Source organism: Heptranchias perlo, unplaced genomic scaffold, assembly GCF_035084215.1.
Source record: "Heptranchias perlo isolate sHepPer1 unplaced genomic scaffold, sHepPer1.hap1 HAP1_SCAFFOLD_388, whole genome shotgun sequence".
Lineage (NCBI taxonomy): Eukaryota > Metazoa > Chordata > Chondrichthyes > Hexanchiformes > Hexanchidae > Heptranchias > Heptranchias perlo.
Window position 1 is genome coordinate 141,146 of NW_027139400.1, and position 17,457 is coordinate 158,602.

The 17,457-nt window shown below is 50.9% G+C and overlaps 1 protein-coding gene across 3 annotated transcripts in view; it reads right to left on the minus strand.

Annotated features, from left to right (window-relative positions):
- The window catches only part of LOC137311979 (CUGBP Elav-like family member 1), a 128,626-nt gene that overhangs the window by 38,091 nt on the left and 73,078 nt on the right, over window positions 1-17,457 (minus strand). Inside the window, exon 2 of one of the 3 annotated variants that reach the window (XM_067978788.1) lies at window positions 16,961-17,169. The exons of 1 other annotated variant lie outside the window; for it this stretch is intronic. In XM_067978788.1, coding sequence (XP_067834889.1) covers window positions 16,961-17,130 — 170 coding nt within the window. In that variant the 5' untranslated portion in view covers window positions 17,131-17,169. Of the gene's footprint in view, window positions 1-1,328; window positions 1,476-16,960; window positions 17,170-17,457 lie in introns of those variants that run through there. One more of the 3 variants, XM_067978789.1, reaches the window with a different exon arrangement.

A 17,457-nucleotide genomic window follows, 5' to 3' on the forward strand; every position in this document is an offset into this window, starting at 1 on the left:
GAGACGGGGCCCAAGAGAGAGAGAGAGGGGGAGACGGGGCCCAAGAGAGAGAGAGGGGGAGACGGGGCCCAAGAGAGAGAGAGGGGGAGACGGGGCCCAAGAGAGAGAGAGAGGGGGAGACGGGGCCCAAGAGAGAGAGAGAGGGGGAGACGGGGCCCAAGAGAGAGAGAGGGGGAGACGGGGAGAGAGAGAGAAAGAGAGGGAGAGATGGGGCCGAAGAGAGAGAGAGCCCGAAAGAGAGAGAGACAGACAGACAGACACGGGGCCCGAGAGAGAGAGAGGGAGAGAGACGGGGCCCGAGGGAGACCTGGCCCCAGAGAGAGAGAGAGAGAGAGAATGAGAGAGAGAGAGAGAGAATGAGAGATAGGACAGAGCGAGAGAGAGCGAGAGCAAGAGAGAGAGAGAATGGGACAGGACAGAGAGAGAGAGAAAGAGAGAGAAGGAGAGACAGACAGAGCAGAGAGAGAGACAGACAGACAGAGCAGAGAGAGAGACAGACAGACAGAGCAGAGAGAGAGACAGACAGACAGAGCAGAGAGAGAGACAGACAGACAGAGCAGAGAGAGAGACAGACAGACAGAGCAGAGAGAGAGACAGACAGACAGAGCAGAGAGAGAGACAGACAGACAGAGCAGAGAGAGAGACAGACAGACAGAGCAGAGAGAGAGACAGACAGACAGAGCAGAGAGAGAGACAGACAGACAGAGCAGAGAGACAGACAGACAGAGCAGAGAGAGAGACAGACAGACAGAGCAGAGAGAGAGACAGACAGACAGAGCAGAGAGAGAGACAGACAGACAGAGCAGAGAGAGAGACAGACAGACAGAGCAGAGAGAGAGACAGACAGACAGAGCAGAGAGAGAGACAGACAGAGCAGAGAGAGAGACAGACAGAGCAGAGAGAGAGACAGACAGAGCAGAGAGAGAGACAGACAGAGCAGAGAGAGAGACAGACAGAGCAGAGAGAGAGACAGACAGAGCAGAGAGAGAGACAGACAGAGCAGAGAGAGAGACAGACAGAGCAGAGAGAGAGACAGACAGAGCAGAGAGAGAGACAGACAGAGAGAGAGACAGACAGAGAGAGAGACAGACAGAGAGAGAGACAGACAGAGAGAGAGACAGACAGGGGAGAGGGTGAGAGAGGGACAGATGGAGAGATAGACAGAGAGGGAGAGAGACAAGAGAGGGAGAGAGGGAGAGAGAGAGGGAGGGAGAGAGGGAGAGAGACAAGAGAGAGAGCTGGGCCAACAGTTGCAAGTGGCTGTGAAAAGTGCACTGTAGCTGAGAGCACGAGTCGCCCACCACACTCTCGGTGTGCTCCCTACTCACACGGGGCTGGAGCTCAGAGTGCAGTGATCCACCATCATCTCCGGCAGGAAGTCCAGTTTGAAGGAAGACATTCTCGAGGGTGAGGGCGCGACGGATTTCACCCTTTACAAGGCCCCGCAACTTTTCAAAATGGGAACAAAAAAATGTTTCTTGAAAAAAAAATCTATTTTTTTGAAACTTCTCTGCAGACTGATGGGGACAGGTGCAGCAGGAGTATCTGGCTACGACACAAACAGCTCACACTCAAGTCTCTGTGCACTTGAGACCTCAGCCCCCAAACAGCAGCTGCTCTGCTCAACAGGAGAGAGGATGGGGGGGAGGGGGGGGGGGGGGGAGGAAGTTGAGACTTGTCGAAACAGGGAGACACGTCGAGGACAGTTTAGACTGAACGAATACACTGCATCAGTTTGGGTCGGCAACTGGATTAAATGTGATGCAAACTAGCAAATACAGTCTCACCCGGCCACACAATGGAAAGTGCTGAACCATCAGGGTCTTTGTAAAATGTACAACGGTAGCAGTACGAAGTGCAGCGTCAGATAGATCCGCTGTCAGATTGATCACGATATGGCTGCTTGATGTTTGGGAATAAAAGCCTCCTGGTGGCTTTAATCCACTGTTAATGGCAGTCAGTCTGACATCAGCACAGTGCAGTTGTTTTACATTAAGCTGGGGGTGGCCAGGGGTCACGTGAGGCGGGTCAGGTATGTAGGTAATGGGGCGAGTGACACAGGCAACAATCTGCACCAACCAAGCTGGTCCTCACACCACGAGATCAGGGACGGGATGGGGAGAGGATTCCGTGTGGAAGTGTCCCAGTCACACATTCTGATAGAAGAAATCGGATACAAAGGAGTTATGTTACAGTTATCGAAAGCTCTGGTTAGACCCATCTGGAGTAGTACATTCAGTTCTGGGCACCGCACCTCAGGAAGGATATATGGGCCTCAGAGGGGGTGCAGTGCAGATTCAGGAATGATACCGGGGCTAAAAGGGTTAAATTACGCAGACAGGTTGCACAGACGAGGCTTGTATTCCCTCAAATATAGAAGATTAAGGGGTGATCTAATTGAGGTGTTTAAGATGATTAAAAGATTTGATAGGATGGATAGAGAGAAACTATTTCCTCTGGTGGTAATGAAATGTATCCCAGGACGTTATGGGAGGTTAGGGAGGAAATTGCGGGTCCCCTAGCAGAGATATTTGAATCATCGACAGCTACAGGTGAGGTGCCTGAAGATTGGAGGGTAGCAAATGTTGTGCCTTTGTTTAAGAAGGGAGGCAGGGAAAAGCCTGGGAACTACAGACCAGTGAGCCTGACATCTGTAGTGGGTAAGTTGTTAGAGGGTATTCTGAGAGACAGGATCTCCAGGCATTTGGAGAGGCAGGGACTGATTAGGAACAGTCAGCATGGTTTTGTGAGAGGAAAATCATGTCTCACGAATTTGATTGAGTTTTTTGAAGGGGTAACCAAGAAGATAGATGAGGGCTGTGCAGTAGACGTGGTCTACATGGACTTTAGCAAAGCCTTTGACAAGGTACCGCATGGTAGGTTGTTACATAAGGTTAAATCTCATGGGATCCAAGGTGAGGTAGCCAATTGGATACAAAATTGGATTGACGACAGAAGACAGAGGGTGGTTGCAGAGGGTTGTTTTTCAAACTGGAGGCCTGTGTCCAGCGGGGAGCCTCAGGGATCAGTGCTGGGTCCGCTGTTATTTGTTATTTATATTAATGATTTGGATGAGAATTTAGGAGGCATGGTTAGTAAGTTTGCAGATGACACCAAGATTGGTGGCATTGTGGACAGTGAAGAAGGTTATCTAGGATTGCAACGGGATCTTGATCAATTGGGCCAATGGGCCGATGAATGGCAGATGGAGTTTAATTTAGATAAATGTGAGGTGATGCATTTTGGTAGATCGAATCGGGCCAGGACCTCCTCCGTTAATGGTAGGGCGTTGGGGAGAGTTATAGAACAAAGAGATCTAGGAGTACAGGTTCATAGCTCCTTGAAAGTGGAATCACAGGTGGATAGGGTGGTGAAGAAGGCATTCAGCATGCTTGGTTTCATTGGTCAGAACATTGAGTCCAGGAGTTGGGATGTCTTGATGAAGTTGTACAAGACATTAGTAAAGCCACACTTGGAATACTGTGTACAGTTCTGGTCACCCTATTATAGAAAGGATATTATTAAACTAGAAAGAGTGCAGAAAAGATTTACTAGGATGCTGCCGGGACTTGATGGTTTGACTTATAGGGAGAGGTTAGATAGACTGGGACTTTTTTCCCTGGAGAGTAGGAGGTTTAGGGGAGATCTTATAGAAGTCTATAAAATAATGAGGGGCATAGATAAGGTAGATAGTCAAAATCTTTTCCCAAAGGTAGGGGAGTCTATAACGAGGGGACATAGATTTAAGGTGAGAGGGGAGAGATACAAAAGGGTCCAGAGGGGCAATTTTTTCACTCAAAGTGTGGTGAGTGTCTGGAACGAGCTGCCAGAGGCAGTAGTAGAGGCGGGTACAATTTTGTCTTTTAAAAAGCATTTGGACAGTTACATGGGTAAGATGGGCCAAGTGCAGGCAATTGGGACTAGCTTAGTGGTATAAACTGGGCGACATGGACATGTTGGGCCGAAGGGCCTGTTTCCATGTTGTAAACTTCTATGATTCTATGAGTCCAGAACAAGGGGGCAAAACCTTAAAATTAGAGCTGGGCCGTTCAGGGGTGACGTCAGGAAGCAATTCTTCACACAAAGGGGAGTGGAAATCTGGAACTCTCTCCCCCAAAAAGCTGTTGAGGCTGGGGGTCAATTGGAAATGTCAAAATTGAGATTGATCGATTTTTGTTAGTCAGTGGTATTAAGGGATCTAGAATCAAGGTGGGTCGATGGTGTTATGATGCAGATCAGCCATGATCTAATTGAATGGCTTCCTTCTGTTTCTTCGTTCCTAAATGTATCAAAAACCAAACGATACCGGCAAACTATGGTGGGTGTTGGGGGGAAATACCTGGCGAGTTTGCCCTCCACATCTCACTTACAGCCCCAATAATACCTTATACACATGGGCCTTCTCATTGCTGGAACCGTGCTCCATCTCGACTGGCAAAACAGACCAGCCTCTCAATGTCCAGTATAACCGCAGCCAAAGCTATGTACACCGGGGAAACTGCCACAGGATTGTGAGGGGTGCAGTGACGGGAGGGGGGAGATTCAAACACCCATTTCACATGCTTGCTACGGTGAGGTGTGGGTGAGGCAGTCTTGCCGACAGTCAGATTTAACAGACCAAGGCATTCGTCTGATTTGGGTTTGACTCTACAGACCAAATTTCAGAAAAATGTAAAAACTATACAGTAGTGATAATGGGGGACTTCAATTATCCTAATATAGACTGGGAAGACAACAGTGTAAAGAGCAAAGAGGGGGAGGAATTCCTGAAATATGTTCAAGAGAACTTTCTTGCTCAGTGTGTTTCCAGCCCAATGAGGAAGGAAGCAGTGCTGGATCTAGTTCTGGGGAATGAAGTGGGCAAGTGGAGCATGTTCAGTGGGGAGCATTTGGGGAACAGTGATCATAATATCATTAGGTTTAGAATAGTTATAGAAAAGGACAAGGAACAATCAAATGTGAAAATACTTAACTGGAGGAGGGTTCATTTTAGAGAGTTAGAGAGGATCTTGCCCAGGTGGATTGGAATCAAACATTGTTGGTGAAACAGTAATTGAACAATGGGAGGCCCTCAAGGAGGAGATGGTTCGGGTACAGAATAGACACATTCCCATGAGGGGGAAAGGAAGGGCATCTAAAGCTCGAGCTCCCTGGATGACTAAAGATATGGAGAGTAAAATGAAACAGAAAAAGAGGCTTATGGCAAATGTAAGGTTCATAATACAGTAGAGAATCAAGCAGATTAAAGTACATGGGAGAACTGAAAAAGGAAATAAGAGGGGCAAAGAGAGTGTATGAGAAAAGATTAGTGGCTAACATAAAAAGGAACACGAGCCTTTTATAAACATGTAGAGAGAGTCTAACTGCCTCCCCTTGCTATCCAACGGCATTACCATCGTCGAATCCTCCACCAACAACATCCTGGAGGTCACCATTGACCAGAAACTTAATTGGACCAGCCATATAAATACTGTGGCTACAAGAGCAGGTCAGAGGCTGGGTATTCTGCGGCGAGTGACTCACCTCCTGACTCCCCAAAGCCTTTCCACCATCTACAAGGCACAAGTCAGGAGTGTGATGGAATACTCTCCACTTGCTTGGATGAGTGCAGCTCCAACAACACTCAAGAAGCTCGACACCATCCAGGACAAAGCAGCCCGCTTGATTGGCACCCCATCCACCACCCTAAACGTTCACTCCCTTCACCACCGGCGCACAGTGGCTGCAGTGTTTTACCATCCACAGGATGCACTGCAGCAACTCACCAAGGCTTCTTCGACAGCACCTCCAAAACCCGCGACCTCTACCACCTAGAAGGACAAGAGCAGCAGGCACATGGGAACAACACCACCTGCACGTTCCCCTCCAAGTCACACACCATCCCGACTTGGAAATATATCGCTGTTCCTCCATCGTCGCTGGGTCAAAATCCTGGAACTCCCTTCCTAACAGCACTGTGGGAGAACCTTCACCACACGGACTGCAGCGGTTCAAGAAGGCGGCTCACCACCACCTTCTCGAGGGCAATTAGGGATAGGCAATAAATGCCGGCCTCACCAGCGACGCCCACATCCCATGAACGAATAAAAAATATATATAAATAGTAAAAGGGGAGTCAAAGGAGAGGGTGGGGCCGATTGGGGATAAAAAAGATGATCTTGTGGAGGTAATAAATGAATAATTCACATCGGTCTTCACTGGAGGAGAGGATTCTGCCAATGTCACAGTAAAGGAGGAGGTCGTAGTGATATTGGAGAGGATAAAAATAGATAGAGGAGGGACCTAAAAGATTGACAGTACTCAAAGTAGAATAGTCACCCGGTCCAGATGGTCTCCATCCTCGGTCACTGAGGGAAGTAAGGGTGGAAATTGCAGAGGCTCTGGCCACAATCTTCCAATCCTCCTCAGTGGTCTTGGCAGAACCTAAACTGAGCATCAGTGATCAGGTTATTGGTGAGTAAGTGCCGCTTGACAGCACTGTCGACGACACCTTCCATCACTGTGCTGATGATTGAGAGTAGACTGAAGGGGCGGTAATTTTGTGGACAGGACATAGCTGGGCAATTTTCCACTTTGTCGGGTAGATGGCAGTGTTGTAGCTGTACTGGAGCAGTTTGGCTAGAGGCACGGCTAGTTCTGGAGCACGAGTCTTCAGCACTACAGCCGGGATGTTGTGAAGTGAACATGGATACGAAACAGAAGCAGAGAGTAGTGGTGAACAGTTGTTTTTCAGACTGGAGGGAAGTATACAGTGGTGTTCCCCAGGGGTCGGTATTAGGACCACTGCTCTTGTTGATATATATTAATGACCTGGACTTTGGTATCGAGGGTATAATTTCAAAGTTTGCAGATGATACAAAGCTCGGAAATGTGGTGAACAATGTGGAGGATAGTAACAGACTTCAGGAGGACAGAGACAGACTGGTGGAATGGGCAGACACATGGCAGATTAAATTTAACGCAGAGAAGTGTGGAGTGATACATTTTCGAAGGAAGAATGAGGAGAGGCAATATAAAATAAACAGTGCAATTTTAAAAGTGGTGCAGGAACAGAGAGACCTGGGGGTGTATGTACACAAATCTTTGAAGGTACAGGACAAGTGGTTAACGCTGTTAAAATGCATACGGAACCATGTCTTTATAAATAAATAGAGGCATAGGGTACACAGCAAGGAAGTTATGCTAAAGCTTTATAAAACACTGGTGAGGCCTCAGCTGGAGTATTGTGTCCATATGTGGGCACCGCACTTCAGGAAGGATGACAAGGCCTTCCAGAGGGTGCAGAAGAGATTTACTAGAATGGTACCAAGGATGAGGGACTTCAGTTACGTGGATTGACTGGAGAAACTGGGGTTATTATCCTTAGAGCCGAGAAGGTTAAGGGGAGATTTAATAATGTTTAAAGTTATGAAGGGTTTCGATAGAGTAGATGGGGAGAAGCTGTTTCCAGTGGCAGAACGGTCGGGAACCAGGACAACATAACAGGGTCCTGAAATGCCACAAGGGACCTGGGGGCTCTGCCAGGCTGCAACCGTTAGACCCTAGAGCGCCCAGGGAAACAGTACAAATGGGGTTTTAAGACATGCACAGCATTCCACTCATCTAGGCTTTCCACCGAATACATGGCATAAACACCAAACCTCTGACTGATCACAGGTAGCACAGCGGCATATCCGTGAGCACACAGAAAGCCTGGCACACAGCGAGCACAACATCACACTTTGCTGATATCACCCCTTAGAATCATTGAAAGGTTACAGCATGGAAGGAAGCCATTCGGCCCATCGAGTCCGTGCCGGCTCTGTGCAAGAGCAATCCAGCTAGTCCCACTCCCTCACCCTTTCCCCCGTAGCCCTGCAAATTTTTTCCTTTCAAGTACTTATCCAGTTCCCTTTTGAAGGCCATGATTGAATCTGCCTCCACCACCCCCTCGGGCAGTGTATTCCAGATCCTAACCACTCGCTGGGTAAAAAAAGATTTTCCTCATGTCACCTTTGGTTCTTTTACCAATCACCTTAAATCTATGTCCTCTGGTTCTTGACCCTTCCGCCAATGGGAACAGTTTCTCTCTATCTACTCTGTCTAGACCCTTCATGATTTTGAATACCTCGATCAAATCTCCACTCAACCTTCTCTGTTCCAAGGAGAACAACCCCATCATCTCCAGTCTATCCACGTAACTAAAGTCCCTCATTCCTGGGATCATTCCAGTAAATCTCTTCTGCACCCTCTCTAAGGCCTTCATATCTTTCCTAAAGTGCGGTGCCCAGAACTGGACACAATACTCCAGTTGTGGCCGAACCAGTGTTTTATAAAGGTTCATCATAACCTCCTATGCCTCTATTTATAAAGCTCAGGATGCAGTATGCTTTTTTAACTGGTTTTTCAACCTGCCCTGCCACCTTCAACGATTTGTGCACATGTACCCCCAGATCTCTCTGTTCCTGTACCCCTTTTAAAGGTGCGCCCTCCAGTTTATATTGCCTCTTCTCATTCTTCCGACCGAAATGTATCACCTCGGATTTTTCTGCGTTAAATTTAATTTGCCATGTGTCCGTCCATGCCACCAGCCTGTCGATATCCTCTTGAAGTTCATCACTATCCTCCTCACTGTTCACTACACTTCCAAGTTTTGTGTCATTTGCAAATTTTGAAATTGTGCCCTGTACACCCAAGTCCAAGTCATTAATATATATCAAGAAAAGCAGTGGTCCCAGTACCGACCCCTGGGGAACACCACTGTACACCTCCCTCCAGTCCAAAAAACAACCGTTCACCACTACTCTCTGTTTCCTGATAATTGGCCAATTCTGTATCCATGCTGCCACTGCCACCTTTATTCCATGGGCTTCACTCCTTGTGACTGAAACCCCCACTCCCTCCGATACACGGCTCACTGTCCCTCACACTGTGGTGATATAAACCCCCACTCCCTCCGATACACAGCTCACTGTCCCTCACACTGTGGTGATATAAACCCCCACTCCCTCCGATACACAGCTCACTGTCCCTCACACTGTGGTGATACAAACCCCCACTCCCTCCGATACACAGCTCACTGTCCCTCACACTGTGGTGATATAAACCCCCACTCCCTCCGATACACGGCTCACTGTCCCTCACACTGTGGTGATATAAACCCCCACTCCCTCCGATACACAGCTCACTGTCCCTCACACTGTGGTGATATAAACCCCCACTCCCTCCGATACACAGCTCACTGTCCCTCACACTGTGGTGATATAAACCCCCACTCCCTCCGATACACAGCTCACTGTCCCTCACACTGTGGTGATATAAACCCCCACTCCCTCCGATACACAGCTCACTGTCCCTCACACTGTGGTGATATAAACCCCCACTCCCCCCGATACACAGCTCACTGTCCCTCACACTGTGGTGATATAAACCCCCACTCCCTCCGATACACAGCTCACTGTCCCTCACACTGTGGTGATATAAACCCCCACTCCCTCCGATACACAGCTCACTGTCCCTCACACTGTGGTGATATAAACCCCCACTCCCCCCGATACACAGCTCACTGTCCCTCACACTGTGGTGATATAAACCCCCACTCCCTCCGATACACAGCTCACTGTCCCTCACACTGTGGTGATATAAACCCCCACTCCCCCCGATACACAGCTCACTGTCCCTCACACTGTGGTGATATAAACCCCCACTCCCCCCGATACACAGCTCACTGTCCCTCACACTGTGGTGATATAAACCCCCACTCCCTCCGATACACAGCTCACTGTCCCTCACACTGTGGTGATATAAACCCCCACTCCCTCCGATACACAGCTCACTGTCCCTCACACTGTGGTGATATAAACCCCCACTCCCTCCGATAGAGGGCTCACTGTCCCTCACACTGTGGTGATATAAACCCTCACTCCCTCCGATACACGGCTCACTGTCCCTCACACTGTGGTGATATAAACCCCCACTCCCTCCGATACACAGCTCACTGTCCCTCACACTGTGGTGATATAAACCCCCACTCCCTCCGATACACAGCTCACTGTCCCTCACACTGTGGTGATATAAACCCCCACTCCCTCCGATAGAGGGCTCACTGTCCCTCACACTGTGGTGATATAAACCCCCACTCCCTCCGATACACAGCTCACTGTCCCTCACACTGTGGTGATATAAACCCCCACTCCCTCCGATACACGGCTCACTGTCCCTCACACTGTGGTGATATAAACCCCCACTCCCCCGATACACAGCTCACTGTCCCTCACACTGTGGTGATATAAACCCCCACTCCCTCCGATACACAGCTCACTGTCCCTCACACTGTGGTGATATAAACCCCCACTCCCCCCGATACACAGCTCACTGTCCCTCACACTGTGGTGATATAAACCCCCACTCCCTCCGATACACAGCTCACTGTCCCTCACACTGTGGTGATATAAACCCCCACTCCCTCCGATACACAGCTCACTGTCCCTCACACTGTGGTGATATAAACCCCCACTCCCTCCGATACACAGCTCACTGTCCCTCACACTGTGGTGATATAAACCCCCACTCCCCCCGATACACAGCTCACTGTCCCTCACACTGTGGTGATATAAACCCCCACTCCCTCCGATACACGGCTCACTGTCCCTCACACTGTGGTGATATAAACCCCCACTCCCCCCGATACACAGCTCACTGTCCCTCACACTGTGGTGATATAAACCCCCACTCCCTCCGATACACAGCTCACTGTCCCTCACACTGTGGTGATATAAACCCCCACTCCCTCCGATACACAGCTCACTGTCCCTCACACTGTGGTGATATAAACCCCAACTCCGTCCGATAGAGGGCTCACTGTCCCTCACACTGTGGTGATATAAACCCCCACTCCCTCCGATACACAGCTCACTGTCCCTCACACTGTGGTGATATAAACCCCCCACTCCCCCCGATACACAGCTCACTGTCCCTCACACTGTGGTGATATAAACCCCCCACTCCCCCCGATACACAGCTCACTGTCCCTCACACTGTGGTGATATAAACCCCCACTCCCTCCGATACACGGCTCACTGTCCCTCACACTGTGGTGATATAAACCCCCACTCCCTCCGATACACAGCTCACTGTCCCTCACACTGTGGTGATATAAACCCCCACTCCCTCCGATACACAGCTCACTGTCCCTCACACTGTGGTGATATAAACCCCCACTCCCCCCGATACACAGCTCACTGTCCCTCACACTGTGGTGATATAAACCCCCACTCCCTCCGATACACGGCTCACTGTCCCTCACACTGTGGTGATATAAACCCCCACTCCCTCCGATACACAGCTCACTGTCCCTCACACTGTGGTGATATAAACCCCCACTCCCTCCGATACACAGCTCACTGTCCCTCACACTGTGGTGATATAAACCCCCACTCCCTCCGATACACAGCTCACTGTCCCTCACACTGTGGTGATATAAACCCCCACTCACCCCCGATACACAGCTCACTGTCCCTCACACTGTGGTGATATAAACCCCCACTCCCCCCGATACACAGCTCACTGTCCCTCACACTGTGGTGATATAAACCCCCAACTCCCCCCGATACACAGCTCACTGTCCCTCACACTGTGGTGATATAAACCCCCACTCCCTCCGATAGAGGGCTCACTGTCCCTCACACTGTGGTGATATAAACCCCCACTCCCTCCGATACACAGCTCACTGTCCCTCACACTGTGGTGATATAAACCCCCACTCCCTCCGATAGAGGGCTCACTGTCCCTCACACTGTGGTGATATAAACCCCCACTCCCCCCGATACACAGCTCACTGTCCCTCACACTGTGGTGATATAAACCCCCACTCCCTCCGATACACAGCTCACTGTCCCTCACACTGTGGTGATATAAACCCCCACTCCCTCCGATACACAGCTCACTGTCCCTCACACTGTGGTGATATAAACCCCCACTCCCCCCGATACACAGCTCACTGTCCCTCACACTGTGGTGATATAAACCCCCACTCCCTCCGATACACAGCTCACTGTCCCTCACACTGTGGTGATATAAACCCCCACTCCCTCCGATACACAGCTCACTGTCCCTCACACTGTGGTGATATAAACCCCCACTCCCCCCGATACACAGCTCACTGTCCCTCACACTGTGGTGATATAAACCCCCACTCCCCCCGATACACGGCTCACTGTCCCTCACACTGTGGTGATATAAACCCCCACTCCCTCCGATACACAGCTCACTGTCCCTCACACTGTGGTGATATAAACCCCCACTCCCCCCGATACACAGCTCACTGTCCCTCACACTGTGGTGATATAAACCCCCACTCCCTCCGATACACAGCTCACTGTCCCTCACACTGTGGTGATATAAACCCCCGCTCCCCCCGATACACAGCTCACTGTCCCTCACACTGTGGTGATATAAACCCCAACTCCCTCCGATAGAGGGCTCACTGTCCCTCACACTGTGGTGATATAAACCCCCACTCCCCCCGATACACAGCTCACTGTCCCTCACACTGTGGTGATATAAACCCCCACTCCCTCCGATACACAGCTCACTGTCCCTCACACTGTGGTGATATAAACCCCCACTCCCCCCGATACACAGCTCACTGTCCCTCACACTGTGGTGATATAAACCCCCACTCCCCCGATACACGGCTCACTGTCCCTCACACTGTGGTGATATAAACCCCCACTCCCTCCGATACACAGCTCACTGTCCCTCACACTGTGGTGATATAAACCCCCCACTCCCTCCGATACACAGCTCACTGTCCCTCACACTGTGGTGATATAAACCCCCACTCCCTCCGATACACAGCTCACTGTCCCTCACACTGTGGTGATATAAACCCCCACTCCCTCCGATACACAGCTCACTGTCCCTCACACTGTGGTGATATAAACCCCCACTCCCCCCGATACACAGCTCACTGTCCCTCACACTGTGGTGATATAAACCCCCACTCCCTACGATACACAGCTCACTGTCCCTCACACTGTGGTGATATAAACCCCCAACTCCCCCGATACACAGCTCACTGTCCCTCACACTGTGGTGATATAAACCCCCACTCCCTCCGATAGAGGGCTCACTGTCCCTCACACTGTGGTGATATAAACCCCCACTCCCTCCGATACACAGCTCACTGTCCCTCACACTGTGGTGATATAAACCCCCACTCCCTCCGATAGAGGGCTCACTGTCCCTCACACTGTGGTGATATAAACCCCCACTCCCCCCGATACACAGCTCACTGTCCCTCACACTGTGGTGATATAAACCCCCACTCCCTCCGATACACAGCTCACTGTCCCTCACACTGTGGTGATATAAACCCCCACTCCCTCCGATACACAGCTCACTGTCCCTCACACTGTGGTGATATAAACCCCCACTCCCCCCGATACACAGCTCACTGTCCCTCACACTGTGGTGATATAAACCCCCACTCCCTCCGATACACAGCTCACTGTCCCTCACACTGTGGTGATATAAACCCCCACTCCCTCCGATACACAGCTCACTGTCCCTCACACTGTGGTGATATAAACCCCCACTTCCCCCGATACACAGCTCACTGTCCCTCACACTGTGGTGATATAAACCCCCACTCCCCCCGATACACGGCTCACTGTCCCTCACACTGTGGTGATATAAACCCCCACTCCCTCCGATACACAGCTCACTGTCCCTCACACTGTGGTGATATAAACCCCCACTCCCCCCGATACACAGCTCACTGTCCCTCACACTGTGGTGATATAAACCCCCACTCCCTCCGATACACAGCTCACTGTCCCTCACACTGTGGTGATATAAACCCCCGCTCCCCCCGATACACAGCTCACTGTCCCTCACACTGTGGTGATATAAACCCGAACTCCCTCCGATAGAGGGCTCACTGTCCCTCACACTGTGGTGATATAAACCCCCACTCCCCCCGATACACAGCTCACTGTCCCTCACACTGTGGTGATATAAACCCCCACTCCCTCCGATACACAGCTCACTGTCCCTCACACTGTGGTGATATAAACCCCCACTCCCCACGATACACAGCTCACTGTCCCTCACACTGTGGTGATATAAACCCCCACTCCCCCCGATACACGGCTCACTGTCCCTCACACTGTGGTGATATAAACCCCCACTCCCTCCGATACACAGCTCACTGTCCCTCACACTGTGGTGATATAAACCCCCCACTCCCTCCGATACACAGCTCACTGTCCCTCACACTGTGGTGATATAAACCCCCACTCCCTCCGATACACAGCTCACTGTCCCTCACACTGTGGTGATATAAACCCCCACTCCCTCCGATACACAGCTCACTGTCCCTCACACTGTGGTGATATAAACCCCCACTCCCCCCGATACACAGCTCACTGTCCCTCACACTGTGGTGATATAAACCCCCACTCCCTACGATACACAGCTCACTGTCCCTCACACTGTGGTGATATAAACCCCCACTCCCCCCGATACACAGCTCACTGTCCCTCACACTGTGGTGATATAAACCCCCACTCCCTCCGATACACAGCTCACTGTCCCTCACACTGTGGTGATATAAACCCCCCACTCCCCCCGATACACAGCTCACTGTCCCTCACACTGTGGTGATATAAACCCCCACTCCCTCCGATAGAGGGCTCACTATCCCTCACACTGTGGTGATATAAACCCCCACTCCCCCCGATACACAGCTCACTGTCCCTCACACTGTGGTGATATAAACCCCCAACTCCCTCCGATACACAGCTCACTGTCCCTCACACTGTGGTGATATAAACCCCCCACTCCCCCCGATACACAGCTCACTGTCCCTCACACTGTGGTGATATAAACCCCCACTCCCTCCGATACACAGCTCACTGTCCCTCACACTGTGGTGATATAAACCCCCACTCCCTCCGATACACAGCTCACTGTCCCTCACACTGTGGTGATATAAACCCCCACTCCCTCCGATACACAGCTCACTGTCCCTCACACTGTGGTGATATAAACCCCCACTCCCCCCGATACACAGCTCACTGTCCCTCACACTGTGGTGATATAAACCCCCACTCCCCCCGATGCACAGCTCACTGTCCCTCACACTGTGGTGATATAAACCCCCACTCCCTCCGATACACAGCTCACTGTCCCTCACACTGTGGTGATATAAACCCCCACTCCCTCCGATACACGGCTCACTGTCCCTCACACTGTGGTGATATAAACCCCCAACTCCCCCCGATACACAGCTCACTGTCCCTCTCACTGTGGTGATATAAACCCCCACTCCCCCCGATACACAGCTCACTGTCCCTCACACTGTGGTGATATAAACCCCCACTCCCCCCGATACACAGCTCACTGTCCCTCACACTGTGGTGATATAAACCCCCACTCCCTCCGATACACGGCTCACTGTCCCTCACACTGTGGTGATATAAACCCCCACTCACCCCCGATACACAGCTCACTGTCCCTCACACTGTGGTGATATAAACCCCCACTCCCTCCGATACACAGCTCACTGTCCCTCACACTGTGGTGATATAAACCCCCACTCCCTCCGATACACAGCTCACTGTCCCTCACACTGTGGTGATATAAACCCCCACTCCCTCCGATAGAGGGCTCACTGTCCCTCACACTGTGGTGATATAAACCCCCACTCCCTCCGATAGAGGGCTCACTGTCCCTCACACTGTGGTGATATAAACCCCCACTCCCTCCGATAGAGGGCTCACTGTCCCTCACACTGTGGTGATATAAACCCCCACTCCCTCCGATACACGGCTCACTGTCCCTCACACTGTGGTGATATAAACCCCCAACTCCCCCGATACACAGCTCACTGTCCCTCACACTGTGGTGATATAAACCCCCACTCCCTCCGATACACAGCTCACTGTCCCTCACACTGTGGTGATATAAACCCCCACTCCCTCCGATACACAGCTCACTGTCCCTCACACTGTGGTGATATAAACCCCCACTCCCTCCGATACACAGCTCACTGTCCCTCACACTGTGGTGATATAAACCCCCAACTCCCTCCGATACACAGCTCACTGTCCCTCACACTGTGGTGATATAAACCCCCACTCCCTCCGATACACAGCTCACTGTCCCTCACACTGTGGTGATATAAACCCCCACTCCCTCCGATACACAGCTCACTGTCCCTCACACTGTGGTGATATAAACCCCCACTCCCTCCGATAGAGGGCTCACTGTCCCTCACACTGTGGTGATATAAACCCCCACTCCCCCCGATACACAGCTCACTGTCCCTCACACTGTGGTGATATAAACCCCCACTCCCTCCGATACACAGCTCACTGTCCCTCACACTGTGGTGATATAAACCCCCACTCCCTCCGATACACGGCTCTCTGTCCCTCACACTGTGGTGATATAAACCCTCACTCCCTCCGATACACAGCTCACTGTCCCTCACACTGTGGTGATATAAACCCCCACTCCCCCCGATACACAGCTCACTGTCCCTCACACTGTGGTGATATAAACCCCCACTCCCTCCGATACACAGCTCACTGTCCCTCACACTGTGGTGATATAAACCCCCACTCCCCCCGATACACAGCTCACTGTCCCTCACACTGTGGTGATATAAACCCCCACTCCCTCCGATACACGGCAACCAACAGTCATGATGATTGGGTCAGCACTGCACCAATCTCTCCACTTTGACCCCATCATTCCAGTGTGACACTCCCCCAGTGTCAGATACTCCTGACGCTGGATTCCCAGGTCCGTGGGCTTACTCAGTGACACAGTGAGATGTCCAGCTACCACCGTCAGTCAGTGAGAAGGCTCGGACTTTCACTTGAGTGAAGAGTCTATTATAACTTGATCAGAATGTTCCTCTTACCACAAGAGCTCCATTGAACACAACAATAAAACTGAATCATTTACAAACCTCTTTCGGTGCATTTTGGATTTTACTCGTGAGAAATGATCCCAAGTTGCCATCTCTTCCGTTAAGGATTCACTCAACATGGTAGATTGCAGCTGAGCTCGCTGGTACCAGGAGAAGTAGGACAAAGACCCCAGCAGGCAGGCAATCGATATTCCTACTTGGTTCCACATCCTTCACTCACTGCAGGAGCATCAGAGCGCACCCCCACCCTGCCGGGGAAATTGTAGCACTCAGTGACCCAAAGTGAAATGGATGACCTGATCGTGTCATTTCCAAGTACTGTGCTGTATGAAAACTGGCTGTCCCCCAGACAGTGCAGTAACACTGGGATCCCAGAATACAACAGAACAAACCAACCAACACCTGTACAACAGCAGTCAACACTGTAATAACCCACACTCCCTATCAACATCGAGTCAATGGGCTCCATTAATCAAATGCTGCACAGGAATTACTGCCAGAAACAAATCATCTGCAGCCGACACAGCCTGCTTATT